This window comes from Lepus europaeus, chromosome 16 (genome assembly GCF_033115175.1).
Source record: "Lepus europaeus isolate LE1 chromosome 16, mLepTim1.pri, whole genome shotgun sequence".
Taxonomy (NCBI): Eukaryota; Metazoa; Chordata; class Mammalia; order Lagomorpha; family Leporidae; genus Lepus; species Lepus europaeus.
Genome location: NC_084842.1, coordinates 44,549,137 through 44,572,715, shown reverse-complemented (window position 1 = coordinate 44,572,715; position 23,579 = coordinate 44,549,137). Strand labels below are relative to the sequence as shown.

The 23,579-nt window shown below is 39.8% G+C and overlaps 1 protein-coding gene across 2 annotated transcripts in view; it reads right to left on the bottom strand.

Annotated features, from left to right (window-relative positions):
* PPP2R2A (protein phosphatase 2 regulatory subunit Balpha) overlaps positions 1-23,579 on the bottom strand; it is an 82,827-nt gene that overhangs the window by 17,514 nt on the left and 41,734 nt on the right. For both annotated transcript variants that reach the window (XM_062213827.1, XM_062213828.1), the window contains exon 3: positions 17,501-17,598. In XM_062213827.1, coding sequence (XP_062069811.1) covers positions 17,501-17,598 — 98 coding nt within the window. The remainder of the gene's footprint in view (positions 1-17,500; positions 17,599-23,579) is intronic.

The following is a 23,579-nucleotide window of genomic DNA, read 5'->3' as shown; positions in this document are numbered from 1 at the left end:
TGGTGAATAAAATGACTCCATTTGACCCCAACTCCCACTCCAAAGCCACTGTTACCCAGATCTGATAAAGTCCACATTCAACATTACCCAAGAGTATCCTCACGTACCTCCATCAACAACTGCTTGCCCTCCCTAATCAACCTTGTTCTGAGCATTACACCTGATGATGACTTGTTTCCAAAAATATTATTTAAGCTATGGCATAAACAAATTACTAGTTAACTATTTCAGTTAATAATACCTCAGCAAAAGTGAGAGTTGAAATCATGTTTAGAATTTCACCTTTTGATCTATCATCACACAATTAAAACACTTAAATCAAAAGCATTAAAAGTCTAGTTTAAAGAAGAATATACAAAAAAAGTAGTTTAAATAAAAACGTACAATTGGGTATCATAGTCAATTTTTTTAAGTGAGCTACCAGAATTACTTGATAATAGCAGACTATCATGTTCCTCCAAATCAAAAGAAACGTAACTGCATCATCTTATATGTACATAATTTTTCTACTAGCTTGTGACCTGGATTATTTATTTATGGGTGCGGTTATATCCGAACCCTCAGACACCAGTATCACCTATTAGTGCGTATGCCAATGTTAAGAATGCAGAGTATACAAAAGGACAGGGAAGTGCAGGAAATGAAGTCAAATTTTGATCCTTGTTCTTACTATATTCATGTATCAAATTAGATACTTTGACCCATTAAATGTATATATAACTCAAATATCACTTTAGAATATCATAAATATTCTACCTAAAATTATTCAGTCTCACAAGTTCATCATTATATCAAGACAAAGACAATGCATCAAACAACAGTCTAATTTTTAGTAGCAATGACAGATTTTAAACTTTGGCTTTTCATTTAAAGTTTAAACAAGAGTCTTCAGTACTCACGGTATACTAAGTCCTAGAACGTACAGACTTAACACAGATTCCCTGCCTTCAAGTAACTTATCTATGTAAAACTTTAGTTAAAAGTGGAAATTAAGGTCCAAACAATTTAGTTAAGCAATATAAAGAGCCAAGGACAGGCTACTCACTCAACTCATATTTAATGATTAACATGGAAAAGCACAAAACTATGAAAATACTTCCTCCAACAGAACATGAACATCATGCTCAAGAACATGGTCCACATATGATCTATTACAAGATCTGAAAACACAATCATGGAGTTGTCTTAGCAGTCTCATTGCACTTCAAGAAGTGCCATCTCCTTGCATCAGGGAGAAAAATGCATGACCTTCCTCAAATTTGGGGAGGAGCAGTCACATTATAATGAACAAGACAACACAGTTCTCTCTCCGTAGGAAGTGTGTGGCCAAGTCTGAGAATTCCATGCCTTCAACACTGTGTCACTCAAAAGAGAACTGAAGTCAAAGAAGGCTTTTCTTTTTTATATTTATTTGACAGAGTTATAAACAGTGAGAGAGAGAGAGACAGAGACAGAGAGAGAGAGAGACAGAAAAAAAGGTCTTCCTTATGTTGGTTCACTCCCCAAATGGCCACTATGGCCGGCGCTGCACTGATCCGAAGCCAGGAGCCAGGTGCTTCCTCCTGGTCGCCCACCCGGGTGCAGGGGCCCCAGCACTTGGGCCATCTTCCACTGACTGCCCTCCCAGGCCACAGCAGAGAGCTGGACTGGAAGAGGAACAGCCGGGACTAGAACCTGGCACCCATATGGGATGGCGGCGCTGCAGGCGGAGGATTAACCAAGTGAGCCATGGCGCCGGCCCAGAAGGCTTTGTTGTTGTTTTAGAAACTCTCCTATACTTATAAAAGGATTGCAACACATTCTTTAGTGCTTCCTGCTTGGGTTTTCTTGCTGTTTTTCTTCTCTTTTTCTCAGCTTGTCTTTAGAATCACCATGAGAATGTATTTTCTTCCATCATACAATCTATTTACATAAAATTTTTTGTAATAAATTGAGAAGTGTTTTATCTACAACACCTAAAACAGTGTCTGGCACATTATAGACATCCAATAAAGACTTTTAAATAAATAGTAACAACAAAATGACTTAATGGGGGGGGGGGTCTGGTGCTGAGGTGTAGAGGGTAAAGCTGCTGCCTGCAGTGCTAGTATCCCACATGGGCGCTGGTTCCAGACCAAGCTGCTCCACTTCCAATCCAGTTCTCTGCTATGGCCTGTGAAGCTAGTGTACAATGGTCCAAATGCTTTAGCCCCTGTACCAGTGTGGGAGATCTGGAGGAAGCTCCTGGCTTTGGATCGCCCCAGCTCTGGCCATTGTGGCCATTTGGGGAGTGAACCAGCAGGTGGAAGATTCACTCTCTCTCTTTCAAATAAATAATTAAATCTTTTTTTTAAGTTTTGATAGGCAGAGTGGACAGTGAGAGAGAGAGAGAGAGAGAGAGAGAGAGAGAAAGGTCTTCCTTTTCCGTTGGTTCACCTCCCAATGGCTGCTGCGGCCGGTGCGCTGCAGCCGGCTCACTGCACTGATCCGAAGCCAGGAGCCAGATGCTTCTCCTGGTCTCCCAAGTGGGTGCAGGGCCCAAGCACTTGGGCCATCCTCCACTGCACTCCCGGGACACAGCAGAGAGCTAGACAGGAAGAGGAGACACCAGGACAGAATCCAGCGCCCCAACTGGGACTAGAACCTGGTGTGCCGGCGCTGCAGGTGGAGGATTAGCCTATTGAGCCGCGGCGCTGACCTAAATAAATAAATCTTAAAAAAAAAAAAAAAATGCTATTTGAGATGCTCACAGCCCATATCAGAGTACCTGGATTTGAGTCCAGGTACCACTCCTGAATTCAGCTTGCTGCTGATGCACACCCTGGCAAGCATCAAATGACAGCTCAGTTAGGTCCCTACCACCTAGGTGGGAGACATAGCCGGAGTTCCAAGCTTCTGTCCTCAGCCTGGCCCAGAAATAAACCACAGCAGATAGAAGTCTGCTTCTCTGTTTCTATACCTTTAAAATAAATAAATTAAATTAAACCTAAAGTAAACCTGAAGAAGCAAGAATTCGGCTCTGAAGTAAACACAGACACACCTAATATATATCAAAAACACGGTGTACAAAATTAGATTTTTACATGTTCAAAACAGATGCAAACAGAATCCATAAGGATTCTATATCATATCCAAATCTTAAAGCAAAGTAATGAAAACAGAGAGTAGTATTGGCAAAAGGATAAACATATCAATGAAACTGAACAGATGGTATAAAAATAGCCCTGTAGCCGGCACAGTGGCTCAACAGTCTAATCCTCCACCTTGCGGCGCTGGTACACCGGGTTCTAGTCCCGGTTGGGGCGCCGGATTCTGTCCCGGTTGCCCCTCTTCCAGGCCAGCTCTCTGCTATGGCCCAGGAAGGCAGTGGAGGATGGCCCAAGTGCTTGGGTCCTGCACCCTCATGGGAGACCAGGAGAAGCACCTGGCTCCTGGCTTCGGATAAGCGCGATGCGCCGGCCGCAGCGGCCATCGGAGGGTGAAAACGGCAAAAAGGAAGACCTTTCTCTGTCTCTCTCTCTCTGACTATCCACTCTGCCTGTCAAAACAAAACAAAACAAAACAAAACAAAACAAAGCCCTGAATTATGGCAACACTGGACACTAGCCATGCTGTGCCTAGGGGAAAGGAAAGTCCTTTCGACTGCAGATTAATCAGAGATATAAATGTGAAGTTACAATAATGAAGTTCTAGGACAACACTGTCCAGTGGAACTTTTCTGCAATTATGGACATAGTCTATCTTTATTTTCCAATATAGTTGCTACTAACCACATAGTAAGCACCTAGAATGTGGTTACTGTGATGAAGGAAGGGAATTTAAAATTTTACTTACCTTGAATTAATTTAACTCTAAATAGCCATATAGAACTAGGGTCTCCTACTGTATTAGGCAGTGATGTTCTAAAGAATAATGGAAACACCCTCTTGTTTAAATTTAAAAAGTATTTCAAAGAATGGAAGACATTTCCCACTTGTGTAACCAAATTTTTGTTTATTAATGCAAGAAGTGTAAAAGAAAGTCTATAAAACAACAAGGAAAATGACAACTCAGAGGGAAAATTATAGGGGATTTTATCAGGAACTTCACAAAAGACAATATGCAAACAGCCAATCAACAACAAAAGAAGCTCAACCTTAATCAAGAAAATACAAATTAAGTCATAGTAAGATTTACTCATGGAGCTGGCGCTATGGTGTAGTGGGCAAAGCTGCTGTCTGCAGTGCTGGCGTCCCATAAGGGTACTGGTTTGAGTCTTGGATGCACTGCTTCCAGAGCAGCCTGTTAATGTGCCTTGGAAAGCAGTTGAAGATGACCCAAGTGCTTGGGCCCCTGCACCTTTGTGGGAGACCCAAAAGCAGCTCCTGGCTCCTGATCAGCCCAGCTCCAGCCACTGCAGCCATCTGGGGAATGAACCAGTGGATAGAAGATCTCTGTTTACCGCCCACTCTGTCATAACTGTGTCTTTAAAATAAATAAATAAATCTTTTAAAAAATTCACTCATTCCCCCAAAATACTTGAAGTTGATAAATACTGTTAACACAAAGTACTAGCAATAATATGTGAAACAGTAATAAAATTCATTATACTGTCCATGAGAATAAATATTTACAAAATTCATTTTTTTTTACTGTGGTATTTACTAAAATTGAATGTCTACCTCAGGATACAATAATTGCATCCATGATTATGTGCACAAAATAAAATCATGATCAAGAATGTTCAGGGCAGTACTATTATTTTTTTAAAAAAGATTTATTTATTTGAAAGGCAGAGTTACAGAGAGGCAGAGGCAGAAAGAGAGAGACAGAGGTCCTCCATCTGCTGGTTCACTCTCAAGATGGTCCCAATGGCCAGAGCTGTGCCAATCCGAAGCCAGGAGCCAGGAGCTTCTTCCAGGTCTCTCAAATGGGTGCAAGGGCACAAGGACTTGAGCCATCTTGCACTGCTTTTCCAGGCTACAGCAGAGAGCTGGAACGGAAGTGGAGCAGCTGGGACTCAAACTGGTGCCCATACAGGATGCCAGCACTGCAGGGGGAGGCTTTACCTGCTAAGCCACAGCACCAGACGCCATAACAGTATTATTAAAAGCCACAGTCTGAAACAACCAAAATGTTTGCCTTCTACAACAAAACGGATACATAGTGGCAAAGTAGTACTACATAATAATATATCAATGAAAACGATCAAATTGTATCTATACACTATTGAGAAAAGACACAAAAACACTTACTGTTATGATGCCATTTAATAAAATTTTTAAAACTACTATTAGCCAAATTGAAACACAGGGTCCTAAGAGGAAGAAGGAGAAAGAGAAGGGCTTGGGGAATGGTAGGAACTTGTTTTTTTATTCTACATGTTTGTGATTATTTGCTGGTACCTTCTGTGTTTTTCTATATATATTTAAACATTTTTAAAAATACAACATGCAAACGATACAGGCACTATGGTATAAATTATCAAGTATCCTCAAAAAAATTAAAAATATAGGGGTAGGAATTGTGGCATATGTAGTAGGTTAAGCCTCCACCATGGCCAGCACCCTATATGGGCGCTGGTTCCAAAGTCCTGGCTGCTCCAGTTCCAATCCCGCCCCCTAATGATGGCCTGGGAAAGCAGTGAGAAATGGCTCAAGTATTTGGGCCCCTGTCCCTGTGTGGGAGACCAGAAGAAGCTCCTGGCTTCGGCTGTCTCTGTCTCTCCCTCTCTCTGTAACTCTGCCTCTCAAATAAACAAATCTTTAAAAAAATAATTAAAAATATAACCATAATATGATCTAGCAATTCCATTTCGGATATTATCCCAAACAACTGAAAGCAGGACTTCAGAGAGATACCTGTACACACAAGTGTACAGCAGCTACTTTCAAGAGCCAAAATGTAGAAGCAACCCCAATGTCTATGATGGATAAATGGATCAAGAAGATATGGCATATCTATGTAATGATTATCTATATTTTAAAAGGAAATCCTGTCACATTCTACAATATGGATGAACCTAAAGGACATGTTTTGTGATGTCATTCAGAACAAACATTGCCATGATTCTACTTGTGAGTTATTTAGAGCAGCCAGATTCTTAATAATATACAATTTTGAAGTCAAAATGCTTTAAGTATAAAAATAAGAGCAGAGAAAAACTGACATATCTGACTAAATAGTAAAAAAATATTTGAAGGTTCAAAATAAAAACTGGAGAGAAAATTAAAACTACATCTTAAACTCATGTCTTCCATGTGTACAAAGTTCTTAAAAATCATTCGAGTCTTACCACCACCTTGAAATATGCCAAAGGCTATATACAGAGAATTTACATTAAAATGGTCAATAAATGCATATACAACTGTTAATATCAATTAGTGAACAAAACAAAGCAACAATGTTTTCCTCACTGAACTGATAGAGATGAAATACTATAGAATCATAGGCAGCATTTTTTTTAAAATTTTTTTTTTTTGACAGGCAGAGTTAGAGAGAGAGAGAAAAGTCCTCCCTTGGCCGGCGCCGTGGCTTAACAGGCTAATCCTCCGCCTTGCGGCACCGGCACATTGGGTTCTAGTCCCGGTTGGGGCGCCGGATTCTATCCTGGTTGCCCCTCTTCCAGGCCAGCTCTCTGCTATGGCCCAGGAAGGCAGTGGAGGATGGCCCAAGTGCTTGGGCCCTGCACCCGCAAGGGAGACCAGAAGCACCTGGCTCCTGGCTTTGGATCAGCGCGATGCGCCGGCTACAGCGGCCATTGGAGGGTGACCCAGATGGAGTTAAGGCTCCTGGCTTCACTGGGGAGTCATTTGGTGAGTCAATCAGCAGATGAAATATCTCTGTCATTGTCTCTAACTCTTTCAAATAAATAAATCTTGAAACAAAAAAAAAAGGGGGGGGGGCTGTCGCTGTGGCACAGTGGGTTAAAGCCCTAACCTGAAGCGCCCACATCCCATACGGGCACTGGTTCTAGTCCTGGCTGCTCCTCTTTCGATCCAGCTCTCTGCTATGGCTGGTATAGCAGTAGAAGATGGCCCAAGTCCTTGGGCCCCTGCACCCATGTGGGAGTCCAGAAGAAACTCCTGGCTCCTGGCTTTGGATTGGCGCAGCTCTGGCTGTTGTGGCCATCTGGGGAGTGAACTAGTGGATGGAATACTTCTCTCTCTGTACCTGTATTTCAAAAAATTAAAATACACTAAAAAAAAAAATAAAGCCTCCACCTACTTACGCCCCAATTTAGCACACCCACACACCACTTTACCACCTATGCTTCCTTTTGCACAAGGACCATAAACACATGCATTGAGCTCCCTGAAGACTCTATGAAAACCCTGCAAAGTTCATCATGTGCAGTGAACCCCCACCAAATTCCACTGTTTATATTCAATTAGAGTACCTCTTACCCCAATGAAAGGGCAGCTAAACTGGGGTGCAGGCAATCCTACTCATACTGCATTTCTCTCCCCATGAGGCTGTCACATTCACCTCCCAATGTGCACTGTATCTTCAATGTCTTTAAGTAACTCCTACTCCTACTCCTGTACTTTATGTCTCTGATTTCTTCTCATTAAACACGGAAAAAAGAACTTGGAATAAATCCAGCCAGGGACACACTTTCCCACAACAATTTCTTCAACTGCCTGATTGAGAGGCAATTTTTCTGTCTTAGGTAATACCAACAGAATTTGTATAAAAGTTACAAAGTGATATGTGCAATATGATTCTAATTTAGAGGGGGGGAAACACCCTGAGAAAATATATTCTCACATAAACAAAATGGACTTTAGTCCTGTGATGGGATGATGTGAATTTTTATTTTATTCTTAGCTGAAATTATGTTTTTACTGTATTCAGTAAATATAATTAAAAATAGTCAAAAGTTAGCTTCAGAAAGAGCTTCATTTGCTGTTATTTATTTGTTGTTCAGAACAGCTTTTTTTTTTTTTTTTAAGATTTTATTTATTTATTTGAGAGGTAAGAGTTACAGACAATGAGAGTAAGAGAGAGAAAGATCTTTCATCCGCTGGTTCACTCCCCAGTTGGCCACAACAAACAGAGCTGAGCCAATCCGAAGCCAGAAGCCAGGAGCTTCTTCCGGTCTCCTGCACAGGAGCAGGGGCCCAAGTGCTTGGGTCATCTTCTACTGCTTTCCTAGGCCACCGCAGAGAGCTGGATCAGAAATGGAGCAGCTGGGACTAGAACCAGTGTCCATACAGGATGCCGGCCCTGCAGGCGGAGGATTAACCTACTGTGCCACAGCACTGGCCCCAGAACAGCTACTTCTAAATATAAATAACTGCAGTGCATTTTTTTCAAGATTCATTTATTTAAAAGGCAGAGTTACAGAGAGAGGTAGAGACAGAGACAGTGACAGTGACAGAGAGAGAGGTCTTCCATCCGCTGGTTCACTTCCCAAATGGCTGCAATGGCTGTAGTCCCGCCAATCCAAAGCCAGGAACCAGGAGCTTCTTCCGGGTCTCCCATGCAGATGCATGGGCACAAGGACTTGGGCCATCTTCCACTGCTTTCCCAGGCCATAGCAGAGAGCTGGATTGGAAGTGGAGCAGTCAGGACAGGAACCACCACCCATAACGGATGTCAGCACTGCAGGCGGCAGCTTTTACACACCACGCCACAGCACCGGCCCCTAATTTTACTTTAATATGTGAAAAATATCCTTCAAAGGTCCAAAGCCATTTGTGGAATCAATCAGTGGATTGAAGATATCTCTCTCTCCCTCTCTCTGCCTTTCAAATAAACAAACTTCAGAGAAGAAAGAAAAAAAATACTAATTTATCCAATACCTGTTTAGTGACATTCATACTGCACAACAAAGGTACCTTTATATGATATTTTATTCTTGGAAAATAAAATAACTCCAAAAATGGAAGCCTCAACAGAGTAATAGGTGATTGATGACCGATTAGAAATTTGGACCATAAAAGGCTTGACTAGAAGAGACAGCTTGACAAATTCATAAGCAAATACTAGAACTAGGACCCTTGTCTTTCAACACAGTACAAACTCTTTCCAACTTTTACCCTAACGTAAAGAAGAGATTAACAGATACTACTGAAAGTCTGTTTCCTCATGAAACTGATTTTCCTGTGTGCTTTGTAACAGGCTCATTATCATACAGAAGGGTTTTTTATCCATTTAAAAAATCAATATTTAGCATTATGGGTATTCAACTCAATTTATAAAGACTTACCTTATACTCATTTGACTAGCTGAGTGATCTTGAAAACATAATTTATCTTCTCTATTTATAAATTTGTAATGAATCAAGAAATAGAATGCAAATATACACACATCTTTGTTATTACGCTTTGAAAATTAAGGGATCCTGGAAGAAGTCTGACACATTAACTCTTATGGCACTCCCAGAGTCACAAGGGGCAGAGAATCAGGTGGGGTCTGGAGTAAGCACTCAGAAACTTATTAACCATGTAACTTCGGATGAGTAAGACTGTTACGGAGACCTCCAGTTTTTTTATCTTTTAAGATTTATTTATTTATTTATTTATTTATTTGAAAGGCAGAGTTACAGAGAGGCAGAGGCAGAGACAGAGAGAGAGATCAATCATCCATATGCTGGTTTACTCCCTAAATGGCCGCAAAGGCGCGAGCTAAGCTGATCTGAAGCCATGAACCAGGAAATTCTTCTGGGTCTCCCATGTGGGTGCAGGGATCCAAGGATTCAGACCATCATTCACTGCTCTTCCAGGCACACTAGCAGGGAGCTGGATCAGAAGTGGAGTGGTTGGGACTTGAACTGGTGCCCATAAGGGATGCAGCACTGCAGGCAGTGGTTTTAGAAGCAGCCCGGCTGTTACCCACTTAATGTACCTATTACTCAATCACAGTATTTCCAATACTTCTGCTAATATATTTCAACACAGTTCCCTTTATAATTTTATGCATTTAAAACATTTGGAACAGTCCACAGGATTTACAGTTATCAAAGGAATGCCTGAAACAAACAGGTAAAGAATACCTGCGAAAAATAAACATTAATTCCCAAACAAACAAGCAAAAAAAAAAAAACCCTGCAAAACTCCTTAAATTTTAGCTCTTGTATGCTACGAATACACCAAAAACAGGTAAGGATCAAAGAAGACAAAATAAATTTATAGGCAGCTTTGAGAGGAGGGGTAATAGGGGGCAGAGAGCAGAGAAGGAGTTCTGGAGTGTCAGAAACACTCTATTTCTTGATTTAAGAGAGTAGTTATACAGGTTTTATGAGTATTCATGGAACTAAATACTTTAAAAAAAAATCAACTAGATTATAGAATAATCTTTTTCATGATTTTTTTTTTCAGAAAAGGATTTATTTATTTAAGAGTGAAAGAGTGAGAATGAAAGTGAGAGAGTGAGAGAGGGAGGGAGGAAGGGAAGGAGGGAAAGATGGAGTGAGATTATCTGCCATCTGCTAGTTCAGTCCCCAAATGGCCACAAACACCAGGAGCTTGGCAGATCCAAAGCAAGGAGCCAGGAGCTTCTTCTAGGTCTCCCATGTGGGTGCAGGGGCAGAAGCACTTGGGCCAACTTCTACTGCTTTCCCAGGCCACTAGCAGGGAACAGTAGAGACTTGAACTAGCGCCCACATGGGATGCCAGTGTTCCAGGTGGAGGCTTAACCTACTATACCACAGCACTGGACCTAGAACTATACATGTAATATTTTGTAAATTTTTAAAATATGCATGATCTATCCTGGAAAAGACGTTTTAAAGTATTTTAGATTAGGATAAACTTATGTATTCATGAACTTTTTTTTCTTAATCTTTGATTGGGTAAAATTCCTAAAAGGCATAAAAAATGTACCGAAGTCAACAGCACATCTAATTCTGATGTTACTATACCACAGGAGGAGCTACATTGAGGAGCAGTGTAGGAATTTATATTTTAAATACATGTCCCATATGATTCTAACATTTTATACTCTGAAAAGCGTAACTTCAGTCGGTGAATGAAAAATAAAAACATTTAAAACCCAGTAGTTTCAGGCCAGCGCCGTGGCTCACTAGGCTAATCCTCCGCCTTGCGGCGCCGGCACACCGGGTTCTAGTCCCGGTTGGGGCACCGATCCTGTCCCGGTTGCCCCTCTTCCAGGCCAGCTCTCTGCTGTGGCCAGGGAGTGCAGTGGAGGATGGCCCAAGTGTTTGGGCTCTGCACCCCATGGGAGACCAGGATAAGCACCTGGCTCTTGCCATCGGAACAGCGCGGTGCGCCGGCCGCAGCGCGCCTACCGCAGCGGCCATTGGAGGGTGAACCAATGGCAAAAGGAAGACTTTTCTCTCTGTCTCTCTCTCACTGTCCACTCTGCCTGTCAAAAAAAAAAAAAAAAAAAGACCAGTAGTTTCTACAGATAGAAACTCTTTGTATATTAAAAAATGTTTTAGTCTCTAAAATTTTTAATCTCTTCTTCCACATGAATGCTTAAACATCAAAACAGGCCGGCGCCACGGCTCACTTAGCTAACCCTCTGCCTGCGGCGCCGGCACACCAGGTTCTAGTCCCAGTTGGGGCACCGGATTCTGTCCCGGTTGCTTCTCTTCCAGTCCAGCTCTCTGCTGTGGCACGGGAAGGCAGTGGAGGATGGCCCAGGTCCTTGGGCCCTGCACCCGCATGGGAGACCAGGAGAAGCACCTGGCTCCTGGCTTCGGACCAGCGCAGTGCACCGGCCATACTGGCCATTTGGAGGGTGAACCAATGGAAGGAAGACCTTTCTCTCTGTCTCTCTCACTGTCTAACTCTGCCTGTCCCCCCCCCCCAAAAAAAAAAACAAAAAACACAACAACAACAACAAAAAACACCAAAACCCTCCATTCATATTCTCTTCTCCCTATACAACCTGGAGTCCTCCAATCATTCCTCTTCAACTCTTCAACATTTCTGTTTGCTATTTTTATTAGTACACAATAAGCATCATTATTACATCAGTTGAAAAAGGAAGTTTTGCTTCTTCACTTAAAAATCATCAAACTAAGTCAGTGCCTCTGTATAAATGAACACTATCCATCTTTTGTAATACAAAATGTTTCCTAAGATTTCTTCTATATCATATAAGTAATCTGGAAAACAGTACTTTAAAGACCAGAAAGCAAGAGGGAAGGAAATCCAAGACAGTTAACAGCATTCCTAGGAAACAGTCCTCTACCATTCTGGAAAGAAACAAAAACAAAACCACCCTTGGTCTCATCTTTCTCCTTAACTGTCCCTTGTATGGCCCTCCCCTACTTTAATTCACCAGCAGTATCAGAGAAACTGAATGTCAACAGGAAACCAGTTAGTTCAACAATCTGATCCTCTAACTTCAGTACCCATGTAAACAAAAACTGTACAAGCTAAAGTACATGACCATCTATTCCAACAGCTACTTAGAATCTTCCAAGAATAACTGTACTACCGTTTTCGCTAACAAGAATAATACAAAGTGACTTTTAAAAAGTTCATGGAAAACAGGATTAAGTTTATTTTTGTGTAAGAAAATCACTCTGTGCTTGCAGCTCAGTATTTTTCTATGCCCTGCTTCTATATCAGAGCTTCTGTGTAACAGAACATCTACACAATCATACCATTTACAGAAATACAATTCAATGATAGCTAATGGGGCCAGTGTTGTGCCTGAGCAGGTGAAGCCAACTAAGATGCAGCATCCCAAAATACAGTGCTGGTTCTGAGTACAGGCTGCTCTGCCTTTTTTTTTTTTAAAGATTTATTTATTTATTTATTCAAAAGTGAGAGTTACACACACACAGAGTGAGAGCGAGACAGAAAGAGAAAGACAAAAGAAAGAAGAGAGGAGAGAGAGGTCTTCCATCCACTGGTTCACTTCCCAATTGGCTGCAAAGGCTGGAGCTGTGCTGATCCGAAGCCAGAAGCCAGAAGCCAGGAGCTTCTTCTAGGTCTTCCATGTGGGTGCAGGGGCTCAAGGTCTTGGGCCATCCTCCACTACTTTCCCAGGCCATAGCAGAAAGCTGGATTGGAAGTAGAGCAGCCGGAACTTGAACCAGTGCCCATATGGGATGCTGCCACTGCAGGCAGCGGCTTTACCCCCTGTGCCACAGAGTCAGCCCCAATCATCTTAATTTTCTAAGCCTGATACATGTTCAGAGTTACAGCCATATCACTGAAAGCAATGGAGGTTAAACCTGTCTATTAAACTGCTGAATCTTTCAATTTTAATTGTAAATATTTTACAAATGAACCAAATTTCTTTTTTGGGCATCATCTTTTTATTGAGTTTCTTTAATTTAAAATACTTTCACATTAAAAAAATTTATTTAAAAGTCAGGTAGAGAGAGGTCTCCCTTCTACTGGTTACTCTCCAAATGCCTGCAGTAGGCAAGGCTGGGTCAGGCACAAGCCAAGAGCCTGAAACTCAGTCTCCCATGTGGGTGTCAGGGATCCAACTACTTAAGCCACCACCTGCTGCCTTCCAGGCTGTGCATTAGTGGTAGGTTGGGATTTGGAGCGGGGCTGGGACTCTAACCCAAGCACTCTGATATGGACTTTACTTGCTACGCCACAGTGCTGCCCCTGCTCTGCTTCTAATCCACTTCCTGCTAATATGCCTGGATGATGCCCCACGTAACTGGGCCCCTGCCACCCATGTGGGAGAGCCAAAAAGCTTTCCTGACTCCCGCAGTTGGCCTGGTCCCAGACCTGGCTGTTGCAACCATTTGGGAAATGAACCAGAAGATGGAAGATCTCTGCCTTTTAAATAAACAAATAAATACATGGATAGGATAGACAAAAAATTCTTTTTAAAATGGCAGCTAAAAATGTTAGGCGATTATCAGTCCGAAATATATTCAAACTTAATGAAGAAACCTCTACATGACTACTCATTTCTCTACATTTTGACTGGGCATAGGCAGATGATGTGTCACTTTTTGAAGAATAGAACAAATACTATAGAAAGGAGTGTTAGAGATGTTAAAGTCTAAGGTTTCAAGATTTCTTAAAATTCATGAATTTTTCTTCTTCAATAACTAAGATCAATAAAAAGAGCGGGTGGATGGGTGGGTGTTTGGCCTAGCATTTAAGATGCTGTTTAAGATGCCTTTGCCCTTATCAAAATATCTGAGTTCAAAACCCAACATCTCTACTGATTCCACCTTCCTGGTAATAGTGACTCTGGGAGCCTGCAGTGATGGCTCTAGAAGATTGATTTCAGCCACCCACCTGAGTTCCCAGTTCCTGAGTTAGACTTGGTCCAGCCCCAGCCATGGCACACAATTGGGGAGTGAACCAGCAGACAGGAAATTTCTGCCAGAAAGACAGAAAGTACAAGAAAGAAGGGAAAGGAAAAGGGGAGATGGCAGAGGGGAAAGGAAAAAAGAAAAAGGGAAAAAGAACAGTGGCAGTAAAGTCAAGTTTAGTGAAGAAGCCTATCCACTGGGTTAAAGGGTTAAGCCACAATTTACCAAATGCCATGTATCTTCCTTAGAAGACTGGCATCATTAGCAGACGCTAAGAAATATTAATTGGAGAGGCACCAGTATACACTAGAGTGTATGACTACCTGGTCTAAAAAGTAGTAACTTAGGTCCTATCACTACTAAACTAAGTAATATCAATTTGTTAAATAATTTTTCTAGGCTTTTAAAAAATTTTTTTTATTTGACAGATAGAGTTAGACAGTGAGAGAGAAAGGTCTTCCTTCTGTTGGTTCACCCCCCAAATGGCCACTACAGCTGGAGCTACGCCAATCTGAAGCCAGAAGCCAGGTGCTTCCTCCTGGTCTCCCATGCAGGTGCAGGGGCCCAAGTACTTGGGCCATCCTCCACTGCCCTCCCGGGCCACGGCAGAGAGCTGGACTGGAAGAGGAGCAACCTGGACTAGAACCCGGCGCATATAGGGGATGTTGGCGCCATAGGTGGAGGATTAACCAAGTGAGCCACGGCACAGCCCTCTAGGATTTATTTTAAAATTAGGAAAACATATCTCTAAGTTCCATTTCATTTTTCAGAAGTAACAGTATCTTAGATACATGTATGTAAATTCATAACATCTCACTCAAGTATGACAGGTACTGAAGTAAAGGTATTTCAAAGTGTAATGACATAGATCAATAGATCATAAAGACAATACTGTATTCAGAAACTCTCCTAAAACACAGCTTTCAAATTTGAAAAATTAAGCAGTGTAATACACCAATTTAATATCACAAAGATCAAGTTTCAAGGAGAAAAAGGGAATCATCACCATCATTCTTGTTATTACACTTTAAAATATACTGATGCTTATAGTGATCCCAGATTCTAGATAACCAATTTCTCTGTTTTTCAATGAGACTGATAGATACATGAAAACGAAGTCCTATTTTTCTGACCAGTGGACTTTTCAAAAAGTCAGTCACTCTGCTTATTTCTTCTTTCAAGAGTATGTATTTGAAATATTTGCATGATATAATTGTGGAATTTCAGAAAAAACACAGAAATTAACTGTTACATGTTCTGGAGCCCTATTTTCTAATAAAAGACCAATGTCTGAATAATTTCACTGGCATATCAGACATTTAACTCCAAATTACATATTACTGACTGCCTCTGGAAAGCACTAAACTACTGCTTTGATTATATCTGTTACAGCGCACAGTTCTTTCATTTTTCTTATATTCCAGTCATTTTTCTATTTTGACCACCACCATAGAAGGTGAAAATGACTTCATTTTTAAAGTGTTTCCAAATTTGGTTTTGACAACTTATGTTGTTTAAAATAACATGATACAATGATGTCATAAAAATGAAGACTCCTTCTGAAACCCTGCGAATATTCAACTTGTGTATTATTCTTCAAGATTAAATACAGTGAGTAAAATTAATTGTACAATGCTTTCCTCCAAATACCTGACTTTAAAACAAAAGCAAAATGTGGAGAGCTATTCACTTTATGTAAAAGGTAAAGGACAGAGAATGTCTAAGGGAAGGCCTGCTCTACATAGGTTACCTAACAGGAAAGGCAGCAAAGACGACTGAAAAGAAACATACCACAGTCATGCGTACTAGTTGTTAGTTTTGCCACTAAAAAAAAGTGAAATCCTGTCTTTCTCATTTGTATATAAAGGGAAATCATAATGAACTAGACAGAGATTCTTATGGTTGGGGCAGGCCTTTAGCCTACTGTTAAGACACAAGTTAAAGTGCCCACCTCCTAATTCCAGGCTCCAGCCCTTGATTCCAGCTTCTTGATAATGCAGATTATGGGAAGCTGTAATTGGGTTCCTGTCATCCACAAAGGGGACCTGGATTGAATTCCCAGCTCCCTGCTCTGTAGTTGGGGTGTGAGCCAGCAGATGAGGTATATTTTCTGTCATCCCTCCTCCCCCAAAACCTTTTGGTAGAGTTTGTAGCTACTTGAAAACAGGTACAGAAAACTGATATACCATGCCCCCAGATCCATAAGATCATTCTTTGTCAAGTAAAGCTTGAGTCTTTTTTCTTCAAATTAAAAAAATAAATAAAGGAGACATATTTAGTGTTGGTGCATTGTCTAGATCAGACACTATTAATTTCTTTTAAAATTAAATTACCTACCTCACTGGGGTGTTGTGAGGATTAATTCATTAGTGTTTGTAAAGCACTTTGAGATCCTCGGGTCAAAGGCGCTATAGAAGTGCAAAGTAGTAGTATTATTACTAGATTCTTTGCTTAGTTAAGGAATTCACAATCCTTTAAAACCTAATTCTGTTTTGATTTAAACATCTATTTGTAAAAACCTGCAGTTTATTCACATTACTTTCTCTTTTTGAGTTTATTATAGATAGCTGGAGGCAGGATGCTTCAAAACAAATTTTATCTACAAATGGAGGGAGACAGTAAAAGGAAAACTCACTGTGACAAATTTTGTTTAGCATAAAGTTTTAGTGAGAAATCTTGTCAATTAGATTTAGCAGTATGCCGAAGTTATAGGAAAAATGAAACAAAAATCCACCTTAATCGTAGATTCTGCAATGAGAAATTCCTTTCTTCAGAGAAAAGGAAGCAATTTCCAATCATCTCAGTTTAAAACCTAGCACTGCAATTCAAATTATATCGCATTCACATGTTTGCCATTGTCATTTAAATCTTTATACTAAAGTCAACAGTAATAGTATCAGTATGAACTGACATCAAACTGAGCTGCTTTTTATTTAACTGGCCTTCCATCTCCACTTAGACAAAGCAAACTAAGCACTGAAAGAAAAAGTAACTTTCGCTTTATGGAGTTTTAAGAGAAAAATTATAACCAAGGGCCAATGCTTCAAAATCGGTTAAAATCTTGGATTATTCCACTACTTCCCACCCCGTTTTCTAACCACTTAATTTTAGAATTAAAGTGTTATATTTTACAATCAAAACAACACACGCACGTGTACTCATGCACCCACACAAAATTGAGAGAATCACAGCTACCAATACTAGATATTCTAATAAGCACAAACTTCTTTTTTAAAAATTCCAACATCATCTGTTGAGATTCTCCAATGCAACAGAAACTCCATTACCAAATTCAAACTGAAATTGTGATATTAAACTTTGAACACGTACCTCCTGCTCCTGTTGAAAGATGACGACTCTACCACCTTTATCTCCTGTTGCTAGTAACTCTCCAGAATGATTAAATTCTACCGTAGAAATTATATCTGCTGTATAATTGAAACAAAAACAAAAACAAAAGACATTAGTTTTTCTTTCCTACCTTACTAGTTTCAGAAGTTAGCATGTTTTCCCTAACATGTTTGAAGTCTATATATCAACTGGCCATCAAAAATAAAGTGAATCTGAGATGACATTTGAGGCACTCATGCTCCATATAGGAGTGCCTGAGGTTGAAGCCCCGGTTCTACTCCCATCTCCAGCTTCCTGCTCATGCACACCTGGCAGTCAGAAGGTGATGGCTCAAATACTTGGGTCCTCGCCACCCATGTGGAAGACCTAAATTGAGTTCCTGGCTCCTGGCTTTGGTCTGACACAACCTCATTATTGTGGGGAATGAACCATGGGATGGAAGATCTCAATCAATCAATCTCTCTCTCTGCCTTTCAAATAAATAAGTTAGAAAAAAAACTTTTTAATTAATTTAAGATTCACAATTTTTTTTTAAAAAAAAAGTGTATTCATTTGTTGTTATTTGAAAGACAGAGCTACACAGAGATAGCAAGTGTATGTATGAGAGAAAATCTTTTACTCTAGTTCACTTCCCAAATGGTCACAACAGCCAGGGCTTGGCCATGCCAAAGCCAGGAGCCAGGAACTGCATCTGGGAATCCCAAATGGGTGGCAGGGATGCAAACACTTTTGCTACCATCCACTGGCTCACACGGTGCACACCAGCAGGAAGCTGATCAGAAGAAACGTGGGACTCCATCTCTGGCATTTTGATATAGACATGGGTGCCTCAAGTGATAGTTCAAGTGGCTGTACAACACCTGCCCTTCACGAATATCGTGATCCACAAAAATTCTCAAAATAAATCTATGATACTACTTAGGAAAATAAGAACACAATAAATAATAAATACCACTGGTATGTTAATATTTTACTTGATTTGTGAATGCAAAGGAATCAGTAATCCACAAAACATTTTATGATGGCACTGCTAAACAGTAACCATGTTGCTAATTTTTTTTGTTTATGCAAACTCAAAAATGGCCTATAATTATGGCAGTATTACTAAAATCAGTGGAAGCTTTTAAATGTAAAAATAATCTCATATGGAATTCTGGCAGTCAAAAATTCAAATTATAGCCTCAAAGCAAGTTTGCAAATAGAACCCACTTGTATTAAAAAGTTTTGTGCCTTCAATATGTACAGCTCTTCTTGTGGCCCCTAAAAAAACACTTCAAAGGTGACTAGAATTACTCATGTTTTTAAACAAAATCAGTGCTAATTTCACACTCAAGTTCAAATAAAACTATCAGGTTTTTGTTCTTGTTTTTTGACATCAGAATCATTTTCCTACCAAAAAAAAAGAAAAACAAAACTTATGTTACAGAAATGGGCATAAGATACAGCAATTACACGGCACGATTTACTGTTATTAACAAGCTCTTCACTGTAAAGTGTTAAGCAAATTAACATGCATTTTAAATAAAACCATTTTTTCTTTAAGAGAAAGATCATCTTCTGACCGACAGAAGCTTACCACTAAGAACTTAAGAATGTGACTTTAGGAGTAGTTTTCTGGCCTACCACTTAAGACAAACTTTAAGACACCCATATCTCACATTGGAGTGTCTCGGTTTGATTCTCAGCTCCAGCTCCTGACTCACGCTTCCTGGTAATACAGACCCTGGGATGCACTGGTCACTGATCAAGAAACTTGTCCCTGTCACCCACATAGGAGACCTGGATTGGGTTCCAGGATCCAAGCTTCAGGCCCAGCCCCAGATGTTGTGAACATATGGAGGGTGACCTCTCCATCTCTCAAACATATTATGCCTTGAATTTTGAAAGTTATTGATCGATAATCTACATAGCACTGTACTATATTTTCTACATAGCACTGTTCTAATTTTCTTTACAGTAAATTTTTCAAGTCCAGCCGATTTTAAAAAGTTTTCTTACTTCTTCCTTTGTCTAGATCCATGGCACTTATACCTTTTTGAATTGTTTCAGACTCTTATGAAAGTTACACAGGTTTGCCCATGAACTGTACATATTTGAGTGAACACAAAAATCTTTGTAATTTCAGAGGATTTGGAACAAACCCTGTACCTCTAAGTTAAAAACCCTGGCTCATCAACCACAGTCACTCTAAGGAGGAAGAAACACATTTAGTGTTTATACTGAATGCATATGTAACATGAAAGTGTAAAATTGAGTATGCTGGACTACTCTATAAAGCCAAGCATCCATCAAGTGCTTACAAGAAGTCTGATTAGGTGTTCTGTACCATACTAACTTCTGTAGTGAACATAATAAAGGACTAAAAACAAAGTCCCTGCACTTGAAGCACATTAGAGTTCATTTGTAAATATAAAATAGGTATACATGAACAATATCAGAACATATGGAGTCACATCTTGTTTGAAGGTTAGGTTTTAAAGTTAAGGTGTAAGGTAAAAATTATATAGTCAAAATTACCTTTAAATTAAAATCCCTCAAGTATCACTCTGGAGAGCCAAATTCTTACTCTTGCCAGTCCAAGTCAGTCAATTTTTCCTTCAGTATTAAGTTTGTTGTTTCTTTGTCTAACAGTCAAATGAACCAGCTCCATCAAAAATTTCTATCTTCAAAATCTAAAATGCGCTTTCAGTTTGGTGAAATGTTTACTACTGAAACCAGCTCTAGATTAATTCTCTTGTCCACTCAGTGGATTAATGAGCAGAGTAGCCCCTTTTAAAGCTATTTCATCTTTTCTCCAAGTCCAAGTTGTTGCACAAACCTTAATTATGAAATTACAACTCTTTGTTAGGAAGATGATATGCTATAGCTAACACTTATTAAGGGGTATGTTTTTGAGCATGGCTTGACTAGTCCTTTTGTCCAGCAGTAGTGAAAAGCCAGGGAGATGGGTCTGATGTAGGATGGGCTCAACGCTGAATAAATTTTGATCAACTCTGATCTTCCTTAGGTGAACTGGACACAGAAAACAGAGTCGTAATTTAGTCAAGCGAATGGTTTCAAGTAAAGGGACTGAAAAGATTGTGATTAAGGGGCACAAAGACATGAATCTGTTAAATACAAGGCACAATATCCCAAACTAAAGATAGTAGGAATTCACACAGTTATAATTCAATCACTGAACATGTGATGATAGAATTAGAAGACAGGGAGAAGATAATTATTATAGGATGAAATCTCCAGAATAAATTGATGTGATAGAGTTATGTGTTTAGTAGTGAACTAGCTTTGTTGTAAGGGTACAGGATGTTAAGAGACATCCTTGAGATAGTCTAGAAACAAATGATTCCCAAATCAACAGGGTGATCAGGAAAGGCTAAGAACCTTAAGAACCTTATATCATAAGTCAACACTTTAAAATCCTTGAGGAAAATAAATACTGGGTGAATGGATTACCAATTTATAAATTTATAAATGTTTGTTACTATTAATCTTGCCAGAAGTCAGTAACAGAGAAAGTTTTAGAAACAGTCAGGTTAGTGTTTAGCTAAACAATGTAGACAAATTTGATTTGGAGGAGAGGTGTGTAGACGAAGTCATAGTCTCCTTGTTGTGTTTTTTATACTAGGATAGGGGTGAACATTTGACACAGCAGTTAAGATGCTGGATCCCATGTAAGAATGCTTAGGATGGAGTACCAGCACAACTCCCAATTCCAGCTTCCAGTGAATTCCAGCACCCAGAGAGGCGGAAGGTGACGTATCAAGTAACTGAAACTGCAGGTTGAGCTCCTAGCTCCTGGCTTCAGCTTGGTCCAGTCCTAGTTGACAGACATCTGGAGTGTGAATCAGCAAATAGTGTATCTGCTTCTCTCTCTCTCTGCTTTCAAATAAATAACAACTGAGTTTTCTTTGCAGGGGACACTGCATACTAGTGTGCCAAAAATGGGTTATGGATTTGCCTGAATACTGTACCCTCCAGTTGGCAATAACCTCCTCTGCTTATCTAAGTGTACCATATAAACATTTCTGTGTTTCAGGGTGCCAAGACACCCAAAAAAAGAAACACAGTTCTGACAATAGTGATACTACTTTACGTCAGACAAGATTGGCCAAATATTGGAAAATAACAATAAATATAACAACAAACCTACTAGAAAATATTATCCTATTATTCTCAATCCTATACACTTAAAAACATTAGAGTAGATGACTAGAGGAAGTCTGATTGTACTGCTGAACAGAAATTTCTGCTATCATGCAGGATCTATATAAGCATTGTCCAATATAGTAATCCCTAGCTATTTGTGGCTGCTGGATTTTAATACATAGCTAAGTGGCTAACACACTGGACAATGTATGTCTAATAAAACATCATTGGAGTCTACTGACTTTTATTGCAAATCTAACAATGCTGTAATGAAGAGGATTCTCAGTCTCTGAATAACACACTGCAGGTAAAACAACTACCCTACACCCCCCACATCTACCTACAACCACAAACACACAGAGGACACTGTCCCCAAAAAGGAACAAATTAAAAATATAAACATGCTATAAAAATTTAGTTTTCTTGATACAGGTTTTAAAGTGAAATAATGGAAAGCTACAAATACTTTCACTCTAGAGATTAACTATACCATGTTTTTAAAAGCATAAACAATGAGCTATCAGAGCTATAAAACTGAACTTCATGGGTATGTTCTCACCAACCAATGAAAAAATGCCAAAGAATAAAACATTCCTCCTTTTAAAAAGAATCTTTCCTGACAAACTGCTATTTTATAATGAAAAAATGCCTGTATTAATTTTATGAACGTACACTATAATACAGTTAATAGGGAAAGACCTTTTAAAGTATTAGTCAACTGCCCTACCACACATTAAGCAATTTAAGACACATAGAGCTTCTAAATTTTGCAACATAAAGGTAGAATTCTTCAAGAAGTCATAACCAAGCTTTTAAAAGAAAATCTAAATTAAGTTCTATTTACAAATAACAAAAACCAAGGAATCCTTAATGTTCACATAGAATGGATCTCTTATTTTTTCCAACCCTATTTTAAAAGATTTATTTATTTATTTGAAAGAGTTACAGAGAGAGAGGGAGAGACAGAGAGAAATCGTCCATCTGCTGGTTCATTCCCCAGATGAACGCCAACAACCAGTGCTGGTCAGGCTGCAGCCAGGAGCCTCATCTTGGTCTCTCATGTGTGTGGCAGGGGCCCAAACACTTGGGCTATTTTCCATTGCCTTTCAAAGGCCATTAGCAGGGAGCTGGACTGAAGTGGAGCAACTAGGACATGAACCAGCACCCGTAAGGAATGCCAGCATCACATGCAGCAACTTTACCCACTATGCCACAACGTCGATCCCCAACTCTGTCTTTCTAAACTGTCAGCACCTACATTAAACTGTCAGCAAGTGAATTAATTGCTTTCTCTGGAAGAATGGAATGGAAGTTGGCAGTGGTTAAGTGACTGGTCAGTTTTTACTTTCTTGGGCATACTGTTTTCTTCTTGTTACCTACCTTCTGTGTTTCTAATGCGCCACAATAACCAGAGCAGAAAGCCAAGTGTTCAAAAATGTTACACATTCAAGATAAAAGTAGACAAGAGACAGGTATTATAAATTGAGTCCCAGCTGCTCCGCTTTCTATCCAGCACCCTGCTAATGTGCCTGGGAAAGCAGCGGAAGATGGCCCAAGTACTTGGGCTCCTGCACTCATGTCAAGCACTGGCTGTTACGGCCATTTGAGCAGTGAACTAGCAGATGCCAGATCTCTGTCCATTTCTACTTCTTTCTGTATCTTTGCCTTTCAAATAAATAACTCTTTAAAAAAAGAGAGACAAACTATGCATGAATTTCAAAAATTTTGGCTACCAAGTTTACCTTTTAATTCTACTTTTCATTAATTTTTTTGAAGTAACATCATATAATCTCATTTAATCTTTGTAACACCATAATAATACATACTTTCAGTTAAAAGAAAAGGCAAAGGGGGACTGGCGCTCTGGCATAGCAGGTAAAGCCATTGCTTGCAGTGCCAGCATCCCATATGG